At 51.1% G+C, this 24,343-nt stretch overlaps 1 protein-coding gene and 1 long non-coding RNA gene across 3 annotated transcripts in view; both read right to left on the bottom strand.

Moving 5' to 3' along the window:
- Positions 1 to 415: 415 nt before the first annotated feature.
- Positions 416 to 24,343, bottom strand: part of LOC125515901 (uncharacterized) — a 44,826-nt gene continuing 20,898 nt past the window's right edge. Inside the window, exons 5-7 of the mRNA XM_087527886.1 lie at positions 2,661 to 2,873; positions 2,409 to 2,628; positions 416 to 794 (exon numbers count right to left, since the gene is read on the bottom strand). Of these exons, the coding sequence (XP_087384012.1) occupies positions 2,411 to 2,628; positions 2,661 to 2,873 (431 nt within the window). The 3' untranslated portion in view covers positions 416 to 794; positions 2,409 to 2,410. The remainder of the gene's footprint in view (positions 795 to 2,408; positions 2,629 to 2,660; positions 2,874 to 24,343) is intronic.
- Positions 3,811 to 7,831, bottom strand: LOC125515902 (uncharacterized). 2 transcript variants are annotated; one of them, XR_015609393.1, is made up of 5 exons: positions 7,390 to 7,831; positions 7,053 to 7,332; positions 5,948 to 6,349; positions 5,139 to 5,183; positions 3,811 to 3,979 (listed from the first exon to the last, which is right to left on the bottom strand). It is a non-coding gene; the product is annotated as an uncharacterized LOC125515902 (long non-coding RNA). The 2 variants fall into 2 exon arrangements; XR_015609394.1 differs by lacking the exon at positions 3,811 to 3,979 and adding an exon at positions 3,992 to 4,817.

The raw sequence follows: 24,343 nt of genomic DNA, 5'->3' as shown, positions 1-24,343 counted from the left end.
TCACTGAAAAGTTGACGATTTTGCACTCTCACTATGAATGCCATCGATCAAAGAAAGTAAACCGAGTGCAGGTTTACTCTGAAATCTGGAGCCAGCTTCGTATTGTTTGTTCCATACTACTCCTACATCATATCTGTAGACTGTAGTTCGGTTACTTATATTTAGTGTGATTTTTTAGTGCACCATGCCCTGCTACTGCTTGACCTCGTGCAATGTGTGCAGTTATATGATTATCATTAAACTGATATTTCATCTACAGAAAATTGTGAGCATAGAACCTATGATGTTCTTAAAAACGATTCCTGATTGCGGTGTCATCTTGATGTCAACAGACTGAAACTTCTTATCATAAAACCTATGATGCCCGGATAATATTTTCGAAGCTTCTTACGATTCTATCATAAAATCACTGCATTTTCCAGTTATGCAAAATACATGATTTAAAGAAACTGAATGATCACCGAATCATTGCAAAAAAAAAACTAAGTTCAAATGTTTCGTCCACAACTCACATTACAGAGATGAATGTCAGAAGAGCGACTACGTCCAACGTCAACAGTTTCAGTAGTGCTGAATCATAGGACAGCGAGGCCAAAACACATGTTCTGCCGACGGAACGAAGCGAGTTTAATCGAGATCTACTGTTTGCATTTTTCTAGACCTATATCTATCTTTCCTATAGGCAAAAGTAGGCGTCCAGTTCTGCTGTCATTGTATCCAGTACTTGTGAAGAACTCCCATTCAGATCTTCCTCTACTCTGCGTCGACATCCGGGTATCGCAGCTCATCCTAGGCTGAATTAGAGGAAATTATAGGCATCAGACATAATCAATAACAAGATCAAGAAGGAAATATCTTAAAACAATATAATGCGCAAGGAACTAAGCTTTTATGCACTATTGTAAGAGACTACCTGAATTTAATTCAGACGTTTAGAAAATTGATATCTTATCTGCAAAGGTGAAATGAGATGACTGAACTTAATTTACCTATCTATCTATAGGCAAATGTTCCGAAACTGAATCAAGGACTGACCAAATCCAAAATGGCGCCCCGCACCTACTATGTTCATCCTACTACTTTTACTCAACAGACAATGGCAACAGTTTCAGACAACTACCAGATCCTAAGAGAACGTATCGTAATATCCTTTTTCCAAGCAAGATCAGATTAGCACACAAGTGAAGTAAAATCTACATATCAGAATTTTGTAAGAAAAAAAAAACAAGACCAAAGTTAGAGCTCATGTACAAAACCTGAAAACAGCTCATGTGCAGAAACCGGATTCATTTAATTTAGCATTGTTGGAATCTGAATTTTGTTCACATATTTATCTGAGGCAAGTAAAATGGGCTAAATCAAATGGATATCACCATCTTCTATGCAAAGGCCAAAAGGAGATGAATCAACTGATTTGGAGTTTTAAGTTCCATAATGATTTATCCCCCCAATAACACATATTCTTTTACTTATCTGCAAAATTAGAACAGTTGCAGACAATTCCCAACACGATCAGATTAGCACTCAACTAAAGTAAGATTCTAAATGTATTTTTATGCAGTAAAATAGTATCTACACTAACATCTGTACATTGTGCATAACAGATTGAAGACCAGGGGTACATTCTCACGAAAGAAGATCAGCAGGAGGCAGATGAACAATCTAAATCTCGGAATTTTGTGAAATAAAATAAAATAACAAGACCAAGATTACAGTTAATGTGCATAAATAAGATTCATTTAATTTTAATTGTTGGAACCTGAATTTTTTTCACAGAGTTATTCGGCGCAATTAAAATGAGCTAAATCAAACGAATATCACACTCTTCTATGTTAAAGCCGAATGGAGATGGGTCACCTGATTTGGAGTTTTAAGTTCCATGATGATTTATTCCCTGAATAACAGATCTTCTTTTACTTACCTACAATATTTACAACAGTTCCAGAAAATTTCCAATACCTATCAGACTACAAGGGTTCCAGTTAACTGTTTCTTTTTTTTCAGACTAGAGCATTTTCAGTAAACTGTTTATGCAACTATAACAGTTTCAGTAAACTGTTTCAGGTACCAAAATAAAGCCCAAAAGCTGAATGTGAGGCAGCAAATAGTATCTGCACCAAAATGTGAACATTGTGCATGACAAATTTAATCAAAGGACGCCATTAATTAGTACTAAATCACTCCCAACATAGAGTTCAGCAAGGAGCAGATCAACTAAATCACTGGAGTTTCTGAATGCAGGAATCAACACGAGCTACATGGACGAACACGATTACGCCACCGAATCCCGAATCTAACTACACAAGTATTTGCATAGAACGAACACGATTGCATCCCAAAATCTATTGCAAGTAGGAGTACAGCAGGAACATAGTTTCTCGATTAGTTGGCTTGAATCCCAAACGTACCTTCAGAAAGGCGAGGGAACCCAGCCGGCGCAGCACGGACACGAGATGCGGCGCTTGTAGCACGGGCGGCAGAGGAAGACGTGGCCGCACGGAAACGGCCGCTCCGCCGACCGGGCCTGGCAATCCCAACACGTGCTGCCGGCTTCGCCAACAGGCGGCGCAGGAGGATAGGTATGGTAGCCCTGCACGGCCGCCACCTGTGGGTGGAAGGACGGCAGCGGAAGCGTCGGAGCGTAGTCGTCGTACCTCTCGAAGGCGGCGTGTAGGAGTAGGCGCGTATGTCGACGAACAGCGACGGGCGCCCTGGCGCGTAGAGGTGGAACCTCATGTGCTGCGGCGGCGCCGCGAACTGCATCGGGCGCGTCGCGTTGCCATAGTGGGCGAGGCGCGGCGCCACGAACTGGGGCGGCGGCCCCTGGAGCGGAACCAGAGCCGTAGGCACCAGGCTGAGGTCGCGGGGCGGCGACGGCTGATAGCAGAGTTTTGGATTTCGTCCTAAAAAACGAAATTCCGGCGAAATTCGCCCGTTTCGTTCAGGCCCAGGAAAAAACTTTAAAGCCGTGTACCCAAAGAACTCGACTTATGTCGATATAAACTCGGTTTATATGTAAGCCGAGTCAAACTCCCGGCTTTTATAACACGGTTTACACTTGATCAGCTTATACACTATAAGCCGAGTGCCAGTGGGAAAACACTCGGTTTACATATAAGCCGTGTGTTTATACGAGGCTCTCGGCTTACTAAAGTAACATGACGGCAGCCGAGAGATAACGGCCACGTGTCACCGTTAGTATAAACCGAGTACCCTCAAACGCTACACGGTTTAAATATAAACCAAGTCCTAACTGAGCCGCACGGTTTAAATATAAACCAAGTGCCCGCACGGTTTAAATATAAACCGAGTGCCTAAGCGAGCCGCAAGGTTTAAATATAAACCTTGTGTCTGCACAAGCTGCACGGTTTAAATATAAGTTGGGTGCCTTTGTACACGGCTTATAAGACATCCACTCTTAAACACATCCTATAAGCCGGGTGCCTGCATCTGGAACACTCGGCTTATAAAGCTTCCCGTGGCATAATATGCCTATAAGCCGGGTGCCATGTCCCTGGGACACTCGGTTTATATGCCAAATAGCATTTTTTTCCTGCATGCTTCAGCGAGCAGCAGCAAGATGGCTTATATATCCAGCAATATATTGATCGATCCAGCAAGCAAAATGACCAACAATATATATCCAGCAATATATTGATCCAGCAAGCAAGATGACCAACAATATATATCCAGCAATATATTGATCCAGCAAGCAAAATGACCAACAATATATATATGCAGCAATATATAGATCCAGCAAGCAATATATATCCAACGAAAGTCCACACATGCGTACATATGCAACAATAGTTCGCAAACAAAAGGACCATAAGTTCCGAGTCCACACATGCGTACATATCCAACAAGGTTCACAAACAAAAGCACGAGTTCCAAGTTCACACAAAGCATGAAGCTCAAAGATGCAATGAGCTCCACTATAGCATGTATGCCCACCGTCAACGGCATCCACGATGCAAACCTATAAGTCCATTACCAAACGCATGAGTTTCCAAAGTCAAGTTTCAAATGATCGATAAGGCATAAGAGTCAACAAGCAACAACATATAAGGTTCAAATTGAAGCTAAGAAGTATGAACAATATAAGCATCAACACGTGTGGGCTCTACTATCAACAAGTAGGTAGAAAATGCGACTTGCCGCACCCGACAGCGGTGCTGTCGGGTATAGTCATATCCCACCCGATAATACAATCATTGAAGCATTGTAAATATAAAAAATAACATAATGCAGTTGTGTTTATCAATCTAAAACACGCATTCGCACGCGGTGCCTGGCTCAAGTAAACAAAGTACATATTGTTGCAAGAATAGTTGCCAAGAATAGATCATTTTAATGCATGAAAGCATGAAATTGCTTTTATAGATAACATAATTGTATCCAATATAGGGAGTTTGCCCTGTCCAACCCTATGTTTGAGCACACATATATAAAATTATGCATCTGTGACATAGCCACAGCAACGTAATACTACTTTGGGGCGCGCTGCCTGTCTCGGGCTGATCCAACATTTGATATTTTGTAATGAAAGAGGTAGGAACAAGCAGAATACATGCATCTCATAGAAAATGGTACCGTAGTACCAAGTCGATTACATATGGTGATAGGTTTTCTTCATCCAGTTCAAAAATACACTGATACACCAAAAGCAAGCCAATGGCAGTCCAGGATAACAGATTTATATGGTTCTTCTATGTCATATAGTGATAGCAGTACATTATATAGTAGACTAAATAAAAATATGGCTTTGTTTGAACGCCATGCCATCTGGCTCACCCTGCGTGTTGCGCTGCAAGGATCTGCTGATGGAGATTCATATAACACTGTGTTTAATTGGACAGCGAGGATATAATTTATGACCTCAAAACTTATGAATAGAATTTACGCACCACATGTCCTCATCACGGGTGTTATAAAATAAAATGTCTATCATGTAAGTTATTATTCCTAATTGAGCAATCGATTCAAAAGAAATTCACAGGATTCTGCCCTCATGAGTAAATCTACATACTTTTTAGCGCACATTCAATATTCTGCGAGCAAAAGTTTGATCTTAAACTGCAAATTTTGAGCTTTCTCAATAGAATCAGAAAACAGAACAACAAGTGCTGATTACTTACTCTTATGATAACTTCAATTAGAGCCAAGTCTGGTGGGATTTTGTCCTGAAAATAAGTAAGAAAAACATAGAAAATGGCATTAGATACAAACAGAATCATAAGACCATTGCTCTAAGAAAAAACTGGACAGCAAATGAGAAGGATGAGACATCACTGAAATTATAATTTATAAATTGCATGGAATCTCTAAAAGGCTTATATTCAAGAACGGAGTGAATATATCCACAAGCATGGCCCAAAAAACACAACATTACTAAAATGTCTTTCTAATTTTGATGGAGGTACTGCCAAAAGTACGGCAAGAAATCACAAATTAGAACACCAGGAAGCGAACCTTTAAAATGAATATTTATATTGGAACAGAGAAAATAACATAAAACAGACCTGATAAATAAGCCACTCGATGCAAGGGTGAAAAATAAAAAGGAAAAATATGCAACAAACATGTCTCAATAATGATCTGCGATCAAGTAATTTTAGAGATATCAGTTTGAAGAGAATATCTTAAGTAGAGCACCTATTTCTCATACTACGTGAAAAGAAAAGGCCATACTATGCAAACTACATATGGGCATATTTTTAGAAGGAAACTTTCTCAGGTTCAAGCAGACATAATTTCATTTTGTTCTTAAGACGACATATGGATATATTTTAGAAGTAAACTTTCTCAGGTTCGACCAGTCATAATTTCATTTTGTTCTTAAGACGACTTCCATTCCAGCAAAAAAATTGGCGACAAAAGAGACCTTATTTTGGTTCTAAAATACACACAGAAATATCAAGTATATAGCAGCTGAAGTGCTCCTTACCTCCTCCCAGTAGCTATTCAGAAATACATCGGCGGCGATTGCAGCTTCGAGTATCACAAGCAAACTATTATTAGGAGTCAACAGTTCCAGTTCAAAACTTAACTGCTAGAGACGTGACCCTCTTTTTGAAATATCATTTATATTTTTGAAATGGATATATCTGGGAAAAAGCACGCAAGGTTTGGTCTTTATGTGACAACGCAAAAGGCTTTGAGGAATTTTGTTAAACCAGTAGCAGCTGCCATGTAAGCACACTTAAATAGGCTAACGCAACTCCTAGTATCAGACGCTTCCAAGGATACACAAGACAGGCAGGGGCTGTTTGCAGTTTCAGCGGCGATGTGGCCAGAGCAGGTCAGCAAGCACATGATGATTCCCAGGCTAAGAAGAGTGTAGATAAAACTGCATAAAAATTGATCTCTTAATCAAAATGGCCATCCCATATTACATACAGTATATTCATAAGAAATCCCTAGAATACTCTTGGCATGGCAAAGAGGCATGAATTCTCTAGTTTCTCAGACCCAACATAAAAAACATGGTAATAGTATAAATCATCCGGTCCGTAGCCCCTCGTCGACATCTTAACAGCGAAGCAAGAGGAAGATGCTGATCACCACAAATATTTTTACCCCAGCCATAAGTTTTGTTCGACCTACACCATTTGGATTGGATAAACTATCTTCGGCTGTAAGCTAACTTGCTGGAATGCAACAACAGAAGATTGTCTTGAACACTAATTTGTAAAAGTAATAAGCAAGATACAATGAAAAATAAGATATCTAATTTAACTGCCCTGCCAGCAAGTTGCACCCAGATAGTAGTTATTCTGATTTCTGAACCAGTGTACTATTCTGATATCTGAAGCTAATTTACTCTGAGATAAGAGTCCAATTGCCAGCATCAACCAGCTTCTACGCCTACATGTTCTTCTATTGCCAATTTACCATCTTTCGTAGATTTCTTCTTACTCTTCCTTTTCGTATGAGCATCACATCACAGATGAGAAAAGGGGAATCAGGAAACATGCATAAATATGAAAAGAGCATTCAAGGAAAGGCAAAAGCTGATCTAAACCACAATGGATGAGCTCAGTGCACTTGACCATGGTACAGTGCTAGTTTCCCCACGCACAACGGCGACAGCGCTGCCCAGGCAGTACGGTGGGAATTCGGTCGGCGGTGTGTGCGGGGTGCGGTGTTCCCCTTTTTATGAACCCTGAGCACTTTGTGTATGTGTGTGATGCAGGTGTTCTGAAGATGCAATTGTGGGAGGGAGGGGAACCAAAACCAGATGCAGCATGTGTTCCTGCTGATGCAGTTGTTCCACGAGCAGGAGATCAGCAGGGGCACGCCGGAGCACCTTGCCGCCTGAGGAGCCGGGCCCTGGTCAACAGAGAAAGATGCTGTCAGAGAGAGAGAGAGAGAGAGAGAGAGACTTGCCGGCGGAGGGAGGGTGGGGCAGCCGAGATGGCCGGACGACCTCAACCCTATAGAACGGGGAGAGGCGGCGGCGCCGATGGGAGGGTCAGCTCGGGGCTCCCCATGCTCGGGGAGGGGCGGGGTGGATCTGTGCGCCGGCGGAGGGAGGGTGGGGCAGCGGAGATGGCCGGACGGCCTGAACCCTAGCGAACGGGGAGGGGCGGCGGCGCCGATGGGAGGGCCGGCTCGGGGCTCCCCATGCTCGGGGATGGAGAGGAGGCGGGGGGATCTGTGCGCCGAGGAGAGGGCGGCGCCGGGCGGGGTGACGGCGAGGCGGCCGGTGGATGGAGGGTGGGCGGCGGCGCGAGGAGAGGAGCGGCGCGTGGGGGCAGACAGGGGAGGGCGCGGGGTTGAGACAGGGGAGGCGCGGGGAAGAGATAGTGGGCGGGTCGATTTGGGCCAAAATGAGGTCCCCGCGCGTTTATTTTGGCTAAGTCCCGCGCTCACTGATAAGCCTGGTGTAGAAGGGTAAGCCTAGTGCCATAGGAAAAAACACACGGTTTATAAAAAATATTTTTTTATTTTTCTTTTACTTCAATACAAAAAGTTTATTAATTTTACTTTTAATAATTTATGTGTTTCAATTTATTGTATTTTTACGATACTTATTTTAGTTTTCTTTTTATTGTATTCTTATTTTTTTATTTCATTGTTTTTATAAATGATACCCTCTCCCCTTATTTCATTATTTCCGCTCTTTAAAATATCGGTCAATATTCTGGTAAAAGTTTGGGCGTGTTTCAAGTAGACCGCACCTGTGGCCGCTTGTAAACCACACCATCTCCGATGTAGTCTCTAGGTATCGAGAGGGAACGAGTCGGGTTTGTGAAGGAAGTGTGGGCCCTATTGCTCAGTTGGCCTCGAAACTTCTCGTGCTCCCAAAGAAGGCCATCGAATGACACGTGTCAGGCCCCGTATTTTTTGGACCCTCCTAGAATATTTGAGACATTTATTGCACTGTTAGGGTTTTGGAGCCGGAAATTGCAGATCTGCAAGGCGGAACATGAAATCATGCCCAGAAGCGGAATATAAAATCCTATGTGATGTCTTTGCGACATGCGTAAGCCTTTTGCAGGCGAGGGAGGGGCAGGCCCAGCCACCGGGGGGCAAAATTACCTCAGCTCCATGCCTGATCCAACCGCTTAAATCCTCGGAAAATTATATAATGCCGGAAACCCTCGGGAGCTGGCACGGTGTCATCACATGGCCCCTGTAGGGTGTGGTAAAAGTTTGGGCCTGTTTCGAGTAGGCCTCACCTGAGGCCACTTGTAAACCACGACATCTCTGATGTAATCTCTAGGTACCGAGAGGGAACAAGTCGGGGTTGTGAAAGTAGTGCGGGCCCTGTTACTCCGTTGGCCTCGGAACTTCTTATGCTCTCAAGGAAGGCCATCGAATGACACGTGTCAGGCCCACGCATTTTTCGGACCCGCCTAGAATATTTGAGACATTTATTGCACTGCTAGTGTTTCGGCACCGGAGTGTGACCCCCTTCATGGACGGCGCCCCCGTCGGCACCTGGAGGGGGGTAACGGCCGCAATGGGTTTGGCCCGGACCTTGTTCCGAAGTGTTCCTATGGGCTGACCTACCACAACCGGGTGGAGAGGTCCATTCGTCAAAGTCCGTCCGATGAAAGCCAAAGGGTTAGATCTCTTGGTTAATTCCTGCAGGGTTTGGCAGGACGGGGGCCTTGGGGGTAGCAATGCCACTCGAGCATCACGCGGGGCCCTCATACATGCCTTAAGCTGTGGTGGCATGTCTGAAGAGGCAGCACGCGGCTCCGGGTGTGGCCCCCCTCACGGACGACGATGACACGGTATAGTAAACGTTCTGCGGTAGCGGTGCGGCGTGAATATTATTGAATACTTGGAGCGCGATAAAATCATGATTTTCTTACACGGCGTGGGCACATGTCATATAGGACAAATGGTAATTTTTCATAATTTTTGGTGATGCAGAAGTATCTGAACACTTCCCTCTACGCGGTTTGCTCTTGCGTGTCTACGATTGTGGCCTGCGGCCTCCGGGGGCTAGCCATGCCGCCAAATCTTGCGTCGGGGCCTCTTAGATGTCTAGAAGTGTGGTGACGGGTGCCAACACGACGCACGCGTCTCCGGAGTGTGACCCCCTTCACGGACGGCGCCGCCGCTGGCACCGGGAGGGGGGAAACGGCCGCGTCCAGTCGACACGGAGGGAATCTTGCGGTGGGTTTGGCGCGGACCTTGTTCCGAAGTGTTTCTATGGGCTGACCTACCACAACCAGGTGGAGAGGTCCGTTGGTCAAAGCCCTTCCTGCGAAAGTCAAAGGGTTAGATCTCCTGGTCAACCGCTCCAGGGGTTTGGCGGGACGGGGGCCTTGTGGGGTAGCAATGCCACCGGAGCATCGTGCGGGGCCCTCATACATGTCTTAAGGTGTGGTGGCATGTCTGAAGAGGTAGCACGCAGCTCCTGGGTGTGGCCCCCCTCACGGACGACGATGACACGATATAGTAAACGTTCTGCGGTAACGGTGCAGCGTGAATATTATTGAATACTCGGAGCATGATAAAATCATGATTTTCTTACACGGCATGGGCACATGTGATATAGGACGGATGGTAATTTTTCATAATTTCTGGTGATGCAGAAGTATTTGAACGCTTCCCTCTACGCGTATTGCTCTTGCATGTCTATGATTGTGGCCGGCGGCCTTCGGGGGTTAGCCATGCCGCCAAATCTTGCGTTGGGGCCTCTTACATGTCTAGAAGTGTGGTGGCGGGTGCCAACACCTGGCACGCGTCTTCGAAGTGTGACCCCCTTCACGGACGGCGCCGCCGCCGGCACCTGGAGGGGGGTAACGGCCGCGTCGGGTCGACACGGAGGGAATCTTGCGGTGGGTTTGGCCCGGACCTTGTTCCGAAGTGTTCCTATGGGCTGACCTACCACAACCGGGTGGGGAGGTCCGTTGGTCAAAGCTCGTCCGGTGAAAGTCAAAGGGTTAGATCTCCTGGTCAACTACTGCAGGGTTTGGCGGGACGGGGCCTTGGAGGGTAGCAATGCCACAGGAGCATCGCGCGGGGCCCTCATACATGCCTTAAGGTGTGGTGGCATGTCTGAAGAGGTAGCACGCGACTCCGGGGTGTGGCCCCCCTCACGGACGACGATGACACGGTATAGTAAACGTTCCGCGGTAACGGTGCGGCGTGAATATTATTGAATACTTGGAGCACGATAAAATCATGGTTTTCATACATGCCGTGGAAACATGTGATATTGGATGGATGGTAATTTTTCATAATTTTGGTGATGCAGAAGTATCTGAACACTTCCATCCACGCGGATTGCTCTTGCGTGTCTACGATTGTGGCCGGCGGCCTTCGGGGGCTTGCCAAGCCGCCAAATCTTGCGTCGGAGTCTCTTACATGTCTAGAAGTGTGGTGGCGGGTGCCAACACCCGGCACACATCATCGGACTGTGACCCCCTTCACGGACGGCGCCGCCGCCGGCACCTGGAGGGGGGTAACATCCGCGTCGGGTCGACACGGAGGGAATCTTGCAGCGGGTTTGGCCCGGACCTTGTTCCGAAGTGTTCCTATGGGCTGACCTACCACAATCGGGTATAGAGGTCCATTGGTCAAAACCCGTCTGACGAAAGTCAAAGGGTTAGATCTCCTGGTCAATCGCTGCAGGGTTTGGCGGGACGAGGGCCTTGGGGTGTAGCAATGCCACTAGAGCATCGCGCATGGCCCTCATACATGCCTTAAGGTGTGGTGGCATGTCTGAAGAGGTAGCATGCGGCTCCGGGGTGTGGCCCCCCTCACGGACGACGATGACATGGTATAGTAAACATTTTGCGGTAACGGTGCGGCGTGAATATTATTGAATACTCTCGGAGCGCGATAAAATCATGATTTTCTTACACGGCGTGAGCACATGTGATATAGTACGGATGGTAATTTTTCATAATTTTTGGTGATGCAGAAGTATCTGAACACTTCCCTCTACGCGGATTGCTCTTGCCTGTCTACCATTGTGGTCGGCGGCCTCCGGGGGCTAGCCATGCCGCCAAATCTTGCGTCGGGGCCTCTTACATGTCTAGAAGTGTGGTGGCGGGTGCCAACACCCGGCACACGTCTCCGGAGTGTGACCCCTTCACGGACGGCGGCGTCGCCGGCACCTGGAGGGGGGAAACGGCCGTGTCGGGTCGACACTAAGGGAATCTTGGAGTGGGTTTGTCCCGGACCTTGTTCCGAAGTGTTCCTATGGACTGACCTACCACAACCGGGTGGAGAGGTCCATTAGTCAAAGCCCATCTGGTGAAAGTTAAAGGGTAAGATCTCCTGGTCAACCGCTTTAGGGTTGGGCGGGAAAGGGGCCTTGGGGGGTAGCAATGCCACCGGATCATTACACAGGGCCCTCATAGACGCCTTAAGGTGTGGCGGTGGCATGTCTGAGGAGGCAGCACACGGTTCCGGGTGTGGCCCCCCTCAAAGACAGCGATGACAGGGTATAGTAAACGTTCTGCGATAACAGTGCGGCATGAATATTATTTAACACTCGGAGCGCGATAAAATCATGATTTTCTTACACGGCGTGGGCACATGTGATATAGGACGGATGGTAATTTTTCATAATTTTTTTATGATGCAGAAATATCTGAACACTTTATTCGGCGTGGACACTTTATGCGGATTGATCTTCGCGTGTCTACGATTGTGACCGGCGGCTTCCGGGGGCTAGACATGCCGCCAAATCTTGCATTGGGGCCTCTTAGACGTCTAGAAGTGTGGTGACGGGTGCCAACATGAGGCACGCGTCTCCGGAGTGTGACCCCCTTCACGGACGGCGCCGCCGCTGGCACCTGGAGGGGGCAAACGGCCGCGTCCGGTCGACACGGAGGGAATCTTGCGGTGGGTTTGGCGCGGACCTTTGTTCCGAAGTGTTTCTATGGGCTGACCTACCACAACCAGGTGGAGAGGTCCGTTGGTCAAAGCCCTTCCTGTGAAAGTCAAAGGGTTAGATCTCCTGGTCAACCGCTCCAGGGGTTTGGCGGGACGGGGGCCTTGTGGGGTAGCAATGCCACCGGAGCATCGTGCGGGGCCCTCATACATGTCTTAAGGTGTGGTGGCATGTCTGAAGAGGTAGCACGCAGCTCCTGGGTGTGGCCCCCCTCACGGACGACGATGACACGGTATAGTAAACGTTCTGCGGTAACGGTGCAGCGTGAATATTATTGAATACTCGGAGCATGATAAAATCATGATTTTCTTACACGGCATGGGCACATGTGATATAGGACGGATGGTAATTTTTCATAATTTCTGGTGATGCAGAAGTATTTGAACACTTCCCTCTACGCGTATTGCTCTTGCATGTCTATGATTGTGGCCGGCGGCCTTCGGGGGTTAGCCATGCCGCCAAATCTTGCGTTGGGGCCTCTTACATGTCTAGAAGTGTGGTGGCGGGTGCCAACACCTGGCACGCGTCTTCGAAGTGTGACCCCCTTCACGGACGGCGCCGCCGCCGGCACCTGGAGGGGGGTAACGGCCGCGTCGGGTCGACACGGAGGGAATCTTGCGGTGGGTTTGGCCCGGACCTTGTTCCGAAGTGTTCCTATGGGCTGACCTACCACAACCGGGTGGGGAGGTCCGTTGGTCAAAGCTCGTCCGGTGAAAGTCAAAGGGTTAGATCTCCTGGTCAACTACTGCAGGGTTTGGCGGGACGGGGCCTTGGAGGGTAGCAATGCCACAGGAGCATCGCGCGGGGCCCTCATACATGCCTTAAGGTGTGGTGGCATGTCTGAAGAGGTAGCACGCGACTCCGGGGTGTGGCCCCCCTCACGGACGACGATGACACGGTATAGTAAACGTTCCGCGGTAACGGTGCGGCGTGAATATTATTGAATACTTGGAGCACGATAAAATCATGGTTTTCATACATGCCGTGGAAACATGTGATATTGGATGGATGGTAATTTTTCATAATTTTGGTGATGCAGAAGTATCTGAACACTTCCATCCACGCGGATTGCTCTTGCGTGTCTACGATTGTGGCCGGCGGCCTTCGGGGGCTTGCCAAGCCGCCAAATCTTGCGTCGGAGTCTCTCACATGTCTAGAAGTGTGGTGGCGGGTGCCAACACCCGGCACACATCATCGGACTGTGACCCCCTTCACGGACGGCGCCGCCGCCGGCACCTGGAGGGGGGTAACATCCGCGTCGGGTCGACACGGAGGGAATCTTGCAGCGGGTTTGGCCCGGACCTTGTTCCGAAGTGTTCCTATGGGCTGACCTACCACAATCGGGTATAGAGGTCCATTGGTCAAAACCCGTCTGACGAAAGTCAAAGGGTTAGATCTCCTGGTCAATCGCTGCAGGGTTTGGCGGGACGAGGGCCTTGGGGTGTAGCAATGCCACTAGAGCATCGCGCATGGCCCTCATACATGCCTTAAGGTGTGGTGGCATGTCTGAAGAGGTAGCATGCGGCTCCGGGGTGTGGCCCCCCTCACGGACGACGATGACATGGTATAGTAAACATTTTGCGGTAACGGTGCGGCGTGAATATTATTGAATACTCTCGGAGCGTGATAAAATCATGATTTTCTTACACGGCGTGAGCACATGTGATATAGTACGGATGGTAATTTTTCATAATTTTTGGTGATGCAGAAGTATCTGAACACTTCCCTCTACGCGGATTGCTCTTGCCTGTCTACCATTATGGTCGGCGGCCTCCGGGGGCTAGCCATGCCGCCAAATCTTGCGTCGGGGCCTCTTACATGTCTAGAAGTGTGGTGGCGGGTGCCAACACCCGGCACACGTCTCTGGAGTGTGACCCCTTCACGGACGGCGGCGCCGCGGGCACCTGGAGGGGGGAAACGGCCGTGTCGGGTCGACACTAAGGGAATCTTGGAGTGGGTTTGGCCCGGACCTTGTTCCGAAGTGTTCCTATGGACTGACCTACCACAACCGGGTGGAGAGGTCCATTAGTCAAAGCCCGTCTGGTGAAAGTTAAAGGGTAAGATCTCCTGGTCAACCGCTTCAGGGTTGGGCGGGAAAGGGGCCTTGGGGGGTAGCAATGCCACCGGATCATTACACGGGGCCCTCATAGACGCCTTAAGGTGTGGCGGTGGCATGTCTGAGGAGGCAGCACATGGCTCTGGGTGTGGCCCCCCTCAAAGACAGCGATGACAGGGTATAGTAAACGTTCTGCGATAACGGTGCGGCACGAATATTATTTAACACTCGGAGCGCGATAAAATCATGATTTTCTTACACGGCGTGGGCACATGTGATATAGGACGGATGGTAATTTTTCATAATTTTTTATGATGCAGAAATATCTGAACACTTTATGCGGCGTGGGCACTTTATGCGGATTGATCTTCGCGTGTCTACGATTGTGACCGGCGGCTTCCGCGGGCTAGCCATGCCGCCAAATCTTGCATTGGGGCCTCTTAGACGTCTAGAAGTGTGGTGACGGGTGCCAACACGAGGCACGCGTCTCCAGAGTGTGCCCCCCTTCATGGACGGCGCCGCCGCTGGCACCGGGAGGGGGGAAACGGCCGCGTCCAGTCGACACGGAGGGAATCTTGCGGTGGGTTTGGCGTGGACCTTGTTCCGAAGTGTTTCTATGGGCTGACCTACCACAACCAGGTGGAGAGGTCCGTTGGTCAAAGCCCTTCCTGCGAAAGTCAAAGGGTTAGATCTCCTGGTCAACCGCTCCAGGGGTTTGGCGGGACGGGGGCCTTGTGGGGTAGCAATGCCACCGGAGCATCGTGCGGGGCCCTCATACATGTCTTAAGGTGTGGTGGCATGTCTGAAGAGGTAGCACGCAGCTCCTGGGTGTGGCCCCCCTCACGGACGACGATGACACGGTATAGTAAACATTCTGCGGTAACGGTGCAGCGTGAATATTATTGAATACTCGGAGCATGATAAAATCATGATTTTCTTACACGGCATGGGCACATGTGATATAGGACGGATGGTAATTTTTCATAATTTCTGGTGATGCAGAAGTATTTGAACACTTCCCTCTACGCGTATTGCTCTTGCATGTCTATGATTGTGGCCGGCGGCCTTCGGGGGCTAGCCATGCCGCCAAATCTTGTGTTGGGGCCTCTTACATGTCTAGAAGTGTGGTGGCGGGTGCCAACACCTGGCACGCGTCTTCGAAGTGTGACCCCCTTCACGGACGGCGCCGCCGCCGGCACCTGGAGGGGGGTAACGGCCGCGTCGGGTCGACACGGAGGGAATCTTGCGGTGGGTTTGGCCCGGACCTTGTTCCGAAGTGTTCCTATGGGCTGACCTACCACAACCGGGTGGGGAGGTCCGTTGGTCAAAGCTCGTCCGGTGAAAGTCAAAGGGTTAGATCTCCTGGTCAACTACTGCAGGGTTTGGCGGGACGGGGCCTTGGAGGGTAGCAATGCCACAGGAGCATCGCGCAGGGGCCTCATACATGCCTTAAGGTGTGGTGGCATGTCTGAAGAGGTAGCACGCGACTCCGGGGTGTGGCCCCCCTCACGGACGACGATGACACGGTATAGTAAACGTTCCGCGGTAACGGTGCGGCGTGAATATTATTGAATACTTGGAGCACGATAAAATCATGATTTTCATACATGCCGTGGAAACATGTGATATTGGATGGATGGTAATTTTTCATAATTTTGGTGATGCAGAAGTATCTGAACACTTCCATCCACGCGGATTGCTCTTGCGTGTCTACGATTGTGGCCGGCGGCCTTCGGGGGCTAGCCAAGCCGCCAAATCTTGCGTCGGAGTCTCTTACATGTCTAGAAGTGTGGTGGCGGGTGCCAACACCCGGCACACATCATCGGACTGGGACCCCCTTCACGGACGGCGCCGCCGCCGGCACCTGGAGGGGGGTAACATCCGCGTCGGGTCGACACGGAGGGAATCTTGCGGCGGGTTTGGCCCGGACCTTGTTCCGAAGTGTTCCTATGGGCTGACCTACCACAATCGGGTATAGAGGTCCATTGGTCAAAACCCGTCCGACGAAAGTCAAAGGGTTAGATCTCCTGGTCAATCGCTGCAGGGTTTGGCGGGACGAGGGCCTTGGGGTGTAGCATTGCCACTGGAGCATCGCGCATGGCCCTCATACATGCCTTAAGGTGTGGTGGCATGTCTGAAGACGTAGCATGCGGCTCCGGGGTGTGGCCCCCCTCACGGACGACGATGACATGGTATAGTAAACATTTTGCGGTAACGGTGCGGCGTGAATATTATTGAATACTCTCGGAGCGCGATAAAATCATGATTTTGTTACACGGCGTGAGCACATGTGATATAGTACGGATGGTAATTTTTCATAATTTTTGGTGATGCAGAAGTATCTGAACACTTCCCTCTACACGGATTGCTCTTGCCTGTCTACCATTGTGGTCGGCGGCCTCCGGGGGCTAGCCATGCCGCCAAATCTTGCGTCGGGGCCTCTTACATGTCTAGAAGTGTGGTGGCGGGTGCCAACACCCGGCACACGTCTCCGGAGTGTGACCCCTTCACGGACGGCGGCGCCGCCGGCACCTGGAGGGGGGAAACGGCCGTGTCGGGTGGACACTAAGGGAATCTTGGAGTGGGTTTGGCCCGGACCTTGTTCCGAAGTGTTCCTATGGACTGACCTACCACAACCGGGTGGAGAGGTCCATTAGTCAAAGCCCATCTGGTGAAAGTTAAAGGGTAAGATCTCCTGGTCAACCGCTTCAGGGTTGGGCGGGAAAGGGGCCTTGGGGGGTAGCAATGCCACCGGATCATTACACGGGGCCCTCATAGACGCCTTAAGGTGTGGCGGTGGCATGTCTGAGGAGGCAGCACACGGCTCCGGGTGTGGCCCCCCTCAAAGACAGCGATGACAGGGTATAGTAAACGTTCTGCGATAACGGTGCGGCATGAATATTATTTAACACTCGGAGCGCGATAAAATCATGATTTTCTTACACGGCGTGGGCACATGTGATATAGGACGGATGGTAATTTTTCATAATTTTTTTATGATGCAGAAATATCTGAACACTTTATGCGGCGTGGGCACTTTATGCGGATTGATCTTCGCGTGTCTACGATTGTGACCGGCGGCTTCCGGGGGCTAGACATGCCGCCAAATCTTGCATTGGGGCCTCTTAGACGTCTAGAAGTGTGGTGACGGGTGCCAACATGAGGCACGCGTCTCCGGAGTGTGACCCCCTTCACGGACGGCGCCGCCGCTGGCACCTGGAGGGGGCAAACGGCCGCGTCCGGTCGACACGGAGGGAATCTTGCGGTGGGTTTGGCGCGGACCTTTGTTCCGAAGTGTTTCTATGGGCTGACCTACCACAACCAGGTGGAGAGGTCCGTTGGTCAAAGCCCTTCCTGCGAAAGTCAAAGGGTTAGATCTCCTGGTCAACCGCTCCAGGGGTTTGGCGGGACGGGGGCCTTGTGGGGTAGCAATGCCACCGGAGCATCGTGCGGGGCCCTCATACATGTCTTAAGGTGTGGTGGCATGTCTGAAGAGGTAGCACGCAGCTCCTGGGTGTGGCCCCCCTCACGGACGACGATGACACGATATAGTAAACGTTCTGCGGTAACGGTGCAGCGTGAATATTATTGAATACTCGGAGCATGATAAAATCATGATTTTCTTACACGGCATGGGCACATGTGATATAGGACGGATGGTAATTTTTCATAATTTCTGGTGATGCAGAAGTATTTGAACACTTCCCTCTACGCGTATTGCTCTTGCATGTCTATGATTGTGGCCGGCGGCCTTCGGGGGTTAGCCATGCCGCCAAATCTTGCGTTGGGGCCTCTTACATGTCTAGAGGTGTGGTGGCGGGTGCCAACACCTGGCACGCGTCTTCGAAGTGTGACCCCCTTCACGGACGGCGCCGCCGCCGGCACCTGGAGGGGGGTAACGGCCGCGTCGGGTCGACACGGAGGGAATCTTGCGGTGGGTTTGGCCCGGACCTTGTTCCGAAGTGTTCCTATGGGCTGACCTACCACAACCGGGTGGGGAGGTCCGTTGGTCAAAGCTCGTCCGGTGAAAGTCAAAGGGTTAGATCTCCTGGTCAACTACTGCAGGGTTTGGCGGGACGGGGCCTTGGAGGGTAGCAATGCCACAGGAGCATCGCGCGGGGCCCTCATACATGCCTTAAGGTGTGGTGGCATGTCTGAAGAGGTAGCACGCGACTCCGGGGTGTGGCCCCCCTCACGGACGACGATGACACGGTATAGTAAACGTTCCGCGGTAACGGTGCGGCGTGAATATTATTGAATACTTGGAGCACGATAAAATCATGGTTTTCATACATGCCGTGGAAACATGTGATATTGGATGGATGGTAATTTTTCATAATTTTGGTGATGCAGAAGTATCTGAACACTTCCATCCACGCGGATTGCTCTTGCGTGTCTACGATTGTGGCCGGCGGCCTTCGGGGGCTTGCCAAGCCGCCAAATCTTGCGTCGGAGTCTCTTACATGTCTAGAAGTGTGGTGGCGGGTGCCAACACCCGGCACACATCATCGGACTGTGACCCCCTTCACGGACGGCGCCGCCGCCGGCACCTGGAGGGGGGTAACATCCGCGTCGGGTCGACACGGAGGGAATCTTGCAGCGGGTTTGGCCCGGACCTTGTTCCGAAGTGTTCCTATGGGCTGACCTACCACAATCGGGTATAGAGGTCCATTGGTCAAAACCCGTCTGACGAAAGTCAAAGGGTTAGATCTCCTGGTCAATCGCTGCAGGGTTTGGCGGGACGAGGGCCTTGGGGTGTAGCAATGCCACTAGAGCATCGCGCATGGCCCTCATACATGCCTTAAGGTGTGGTGGCATGTCTGAAGAGGTAGCATGCGGCTCCGGGGTGTGGCCCCCCTCACGGACGACGATGACATGGTATAGTAAACATTTTGCGGTAACGGTGCGGCGTGAATATTATTGAATACTCTCGGAGCGCGATAAAATCATGATTTTCTTACACGGCGTGAGCACATGTGATATAGTACGGATGGTAATTTTTCATAATTTTTGGTGATGCAGAAGTATCTGAACACTTCCCTCTACGCGGATTGCTCTTGCCTGTCTACCATTATGGTCGGCGGCCTCCGGGGGCTAGCCATGCCGCCAAATCTTGCGTCGGGGCCTCTTACATGTCTAGAAGTGTGGTGGCGGGTGCCAACACCCGGCACACGTCTCCGGAGTGTGACCCCTTCACGGACGGCGGCGCCGCGGGCACCTGGAGGGGGGAAACGGCCGTGTCGGGTCGACACTAAGGGAATCTTGGAGTGGGTTTGGCCCGGACCTTGTTCCGAAGTGTTCCTATGGACTGACCTACCACAACCGGGTGGAGAGGTCCATTAGTCAAAGCCCGTCTGGTGAAAGTTAAAGGGTAAGATCTCCTGGTCAACCGCTTCAGGGTTGGGCGGGAAAGGGGCCTTGGGGGGTAGCAATGCCACCGGATCATTACACGGGGCCCTCATAGACGCCTTAAGGTGTGGCGGTGGCATGTCTGAGGAGGCAGCACACGGCTCTGGGTGTGGCCCCCCTCAAAGACAACGATGACATGGTATAGTAAACGTTCTGCGATAACGGTGCGGCACGAATATTATTTAACACTCGGAGCGCGATAAAATCATGATTTTCTTACACGGCGTGGGCACATGTGATATAGGACGGATGGTAATTTTTCATAATTTTTTTATGATGCAGAAATATCTGAACACTTTATGCGGCGTGGGCACTTTATGCGGATTGATCTTCGCGTGTCTACGATTGTGACCGGCGGCTTCCGGGGGCTAGACATGCCGCCAAATCTTGCATTGGGGCCTCTTAGACGTCTAGAAGTGTGGTGACGGGTGCCAACATGAGGCACGCGTCTCCGGAGTGTGACCCCCTTCACGGACGGCGCCGCCGCTGGCACCTGGAGGGGGCAAACGGCCGCGTCCGGTCGACACGGAGGGAATCTTGCGGTGGGTTTGGCGTGGACCTTGTTCCGAAGTGTTTCTATGGGCTGACCTACCACAACCAGGTGGAGAGGTCCGTTGGTCAAAGCCCTTCCTGCGAAAGTCAAAGGGTTAGATCTCCTGGTCAACCGCTCCAGGGGTTTGGCGGGACGGGGGGCTTGTGGGGTAGCAATGCCACCGGAGCATCGTGCGGGGCCCTCATACATGTCTTAAGGTGTGGTGGCATGTCTGAAGAGGTAGCACGCAGCTCCTGGGTGTGGCCCCCCTCACGGACGACGATGACACGGTATACTAAACGTTCTGCGGTAACGGTGCAGCGTGAATATTATTGAAAACTCGGAGCATGATAAAATCATGATTTTCTTACACGCATGGGCACATGTGATATAGGACGGATGGTAATTTTTCATAATTTCTGGTGATGCAGAAGTATTTGAACACTTCCCTCTACGCGTATTGCTCTTGCATGTCTATGATTGTGGTCGGCGGCCTTCGGGGGCTAGCCATGCCGCCAAATCGTGCGTTGGGGCCTCTTACATGTCTAGAAGTGTGGTGGCGGGTGCCAACACCTGGCACGCGTCTTCGAAGTTTGACCCCCTTCACGGACGGCGCCGCCGCCGGCACCTGGAGGGGGGTAACGGCCGCATTGGGTCGACACGGAGGGAATCTTGCGGTGGGTTTGGCCCGGACCTTGTTCCGAAGTGTTCCTATGGGCTGACCTACCACAATCGGGTGGGGAGGTCCGTTGGTCAAAGCTCGTCCGGTGAAAGTCAAAGGGTTAGATCTCCTGGTCAACTACTGCAGGGTTTGGCGGGACGGGGCCTTGGAGGGTAGCAATGCCACAGGAGCATCGCGCGGGGCCCTCATACATGCCTTAAGGTGTGGTGGCATGTCTGAAGAGGTAGCACGCGACTCCGGGGTGTGGCCCCCCTCACGGACGAGATGACACGGTATAGTAAACGTTCCGCGGTAACGGTGCGGCGTGAATATTATTGAATACTTGGAGCACGATAAAATCATGGTTTTCATACATGCCGTGGAAACATGTGATATTGGATGGATGGTAATTTTTCATAATTTTGGTGATGCAGAAGTATCTGAACACTTCCATCCACGCGGATTGCTCTTGCGTGTCTACGATTGTGGCCGGCGGCCTTCGGGGGCTAGCCAAGCCGCCAAATCTTGCGTCGGAGTCTCTTACATGTCTAGAAGTGTGGTGGCGGGTGCCAACACGCGGCACACATCATCGGACTGTGACCCCCTTCACGGACGGCGCCGCCGCCGGCACCTGGAGGGGGGTAACATCCGCGTCGGGTCGACACGGAGGGAATCTTGCGGCGGGCTTGGCCCAGACCTTGTTCCGAAGTGTTCCTATGGGCTGACCTACCACAATCAGGTGGAGAGGTCCATTGGTCACAACCCGTCCGACGAAAGTCGAAGGGTTAGATCTCCTGGTCAATCGCTGCAGGGTTTGGCGGGACGAGGGCCTTGGGGTGTAGCAATGCCACTTGAGCATCGCGCGGGGCCCTCATACATGCCTTAAGGTGTGGTGGCATGTCTGAAGAGGTAGCATGCGGCTCCGGGGTGTGGCCCCCCTCACGGACGACGATGACATGGTATAGTAAACATTTTGCGGTAACGGTGCGGCGTGAATATTATTGAATACTCTCGGAGCGCGATAAAATCATGATTTTCTTACACGGCGTGAGCACATGTGATATAGTACGGATGGTAATTTTTCATAATTTTTGGTGATGCAGAAGTATCTGAACACTTCCCTCTACGCGGATTGCTCTTGCATGTCTACCATTGTGGCCGGCGGCCTCCGGGGGCTAGCCATGCCGCCAAATCTTTCGTCGGGGCCTCTTACATGTCTAGAAGTGTGGTGGCGGGTGCCAACACCCGGCACACGTCTCCGGAGTGTGACCACTTCACGGACGGCGCCGCCGCCGACACCTGGAGGGGGGAAACGGCCGTGTCGGGTCGACACTAAGGGAATCTTGCAGTGGGTTTGGCCCGGACCTTGTTCCGAAGTGTTCCTATGGACTGGCCTACCACAACCGGGTGGAGAGGTCCATTAGTCAAAGCCCGTCTGGTGAAAGTTAAAGGGTAAGATCTCTTGGTCAACCGCTTCAGGGTTGGGCGGGATAGGGGCCTTGGGGGGTAGCAATGCCACCGGATCATTACACGGGGCCCTCATACACGCCTTAAGGTGTGGCGGTGGCATGTCTGAGGAGGCAGCACACGGCTCTGGGTGTGGCCCCCCTCAAAGACAACGATGACACGGTATAGTAAACGTTCTGCGATAACGGTGCGGCACGAATATTATTTAACACTCGGAGCGCGATAAAATCATGATTTTCTTACACGGCGTGGGCACATGTGATATAGGACGGATGGTAATTTTTCATAATTTTTTATGATGCAGAAATATCTGAACACTTTATGCGGCGTGGGCACTTTATGCGGATTGATCTTCGCGTGTCTACGATTGTGATCGGCGGCTTCCGGGGGCTAGCCATGCCGCCAAATCTTGCATTGGGGCCTCTTAGACGTCTAGAAGTGTGGTGACGGGTGCCAACACGAGGCACGCGTATCCAGAGTGTGCCCCCCTTCATGGACGGCGCCGCCGCTGGCACCTGGAGGGGGGAAACGGCCGCGTCCGGTCGACACGGAGGGAATCTTGTGGTGGGTTTGGCGCGGACCTTGTTCCGAAGTGTTTCTATGGGCTGACCTACCACAACCAGGTGGAGAGGTCCGTTGGTCAAAGCCCTTCCTGCGAAAGTCAAAGGGTTAGATCTCCTGGTCAACCGCTTCAGGAGTTTGGCGGGACGGGAGGCTTGTGGGGTAGCAATGCCACCGGAGCATCGTGCGGGGCCCTCATACATGTCTTAAGGTGTGGTGGCATGTCTGAAGAGGTAGCACGCAGCTCCTGGGTGTGGCCCCCCTCACGGACGACGATGACACGGTATACTAAACGTTCTGCGGTAACGGTGCACCGTGAATATTATTGAATACTCGGAGCATGATAAAATCATGATTTTCTTACACGGCATGGGCACGTGTGCTAAAGGACGGATGGTAATTTTTCATAATTTCTGGTGATGCAGATGTATCTGAACACTTCACTCTATGCGGATTGCTCTTGCATGTCTACGATTGTGGCCGGCGGCCTTCGGGGGCTAGCCATGCCGCCAAATCTTGCGTTGGGGCCTCTTACATGTCTAGAAGTGTGGTGGCGGGTGCCAACACCTGGCACGCGTCATCGAAGTGTGACCCCCTTCACGGACGGCGCCGCCGCCGGCACCTGGAGGGGGGTAACGGCCGCGTCGGGTCGACACGGAGGGAATCTTGCGGTGGGTTTGGCCCGGACCTTGTTCCGAAGTGTTCCTATGGGCGGACCTACCACAACCGGGTGGGGAGGTCCGTTGGTCAAAGCTCGTCCGGTGAAAGTCAAAGGGTTAGATCTCCTGGTCAACTACTGCAGGGTTTTGCGGGACGGGGCCTTGGAGGGTAGCAATGCCACAGGAGCATCGCGCGGGGCCCTCATACATGCCTTAAGTTGTGGTGGCAAGTCTGAAGAGGTAGCACGCGACTCCGGGGTGTGGCCCCCCTCACGGACGACGATGACATGGTATAGTAAACGTTCCACGGTAACGGTGCGGCGTGAATATTGAATACTTGGAGCACGATAAAATCATGATTTTCATACATGCCGTGGAAACATGTGATATAGGATGGATGGTAATTTTTCATAATTTTGGTGATGCAGAAGTATCTGAACACTTCCCTCTACGCGGATTGTTGTTGCGTGTCTACGATTGTGGCCGACAGCCTTCGGGGGCTAGCCAAGCCGCCAAATCTTGCGTCGGGGTCTCTTACATGTCTAGAAGTGTGGTGGCGGGTGCCAACACCCGGCACACATCATCGGAGTGTGACCCCCTTCAGGGACGGCGCCGCCGCCGACACCTGGAG

This window comes from Triticum urartu, chromosome 6A, assembly GCF_056163025.1.
Source record: "Triticum urartu cultivar PI428250 chromosome 6A, HENAU_Tu73, whole genome shotgun sequence".
In the NCBI taxonomy this organism is placed as follows: Eukaryota; Viridiplantae; Streptophyta; class Magnoliopsida; order Poales; family Poaceae; genus Triticum; species Triticum urartu.
The sequence above is the reverse complement of the archived record's forward strand: the minus strand, read 5'-3'. Positions and strand labels throughout refer to the sequence as shown.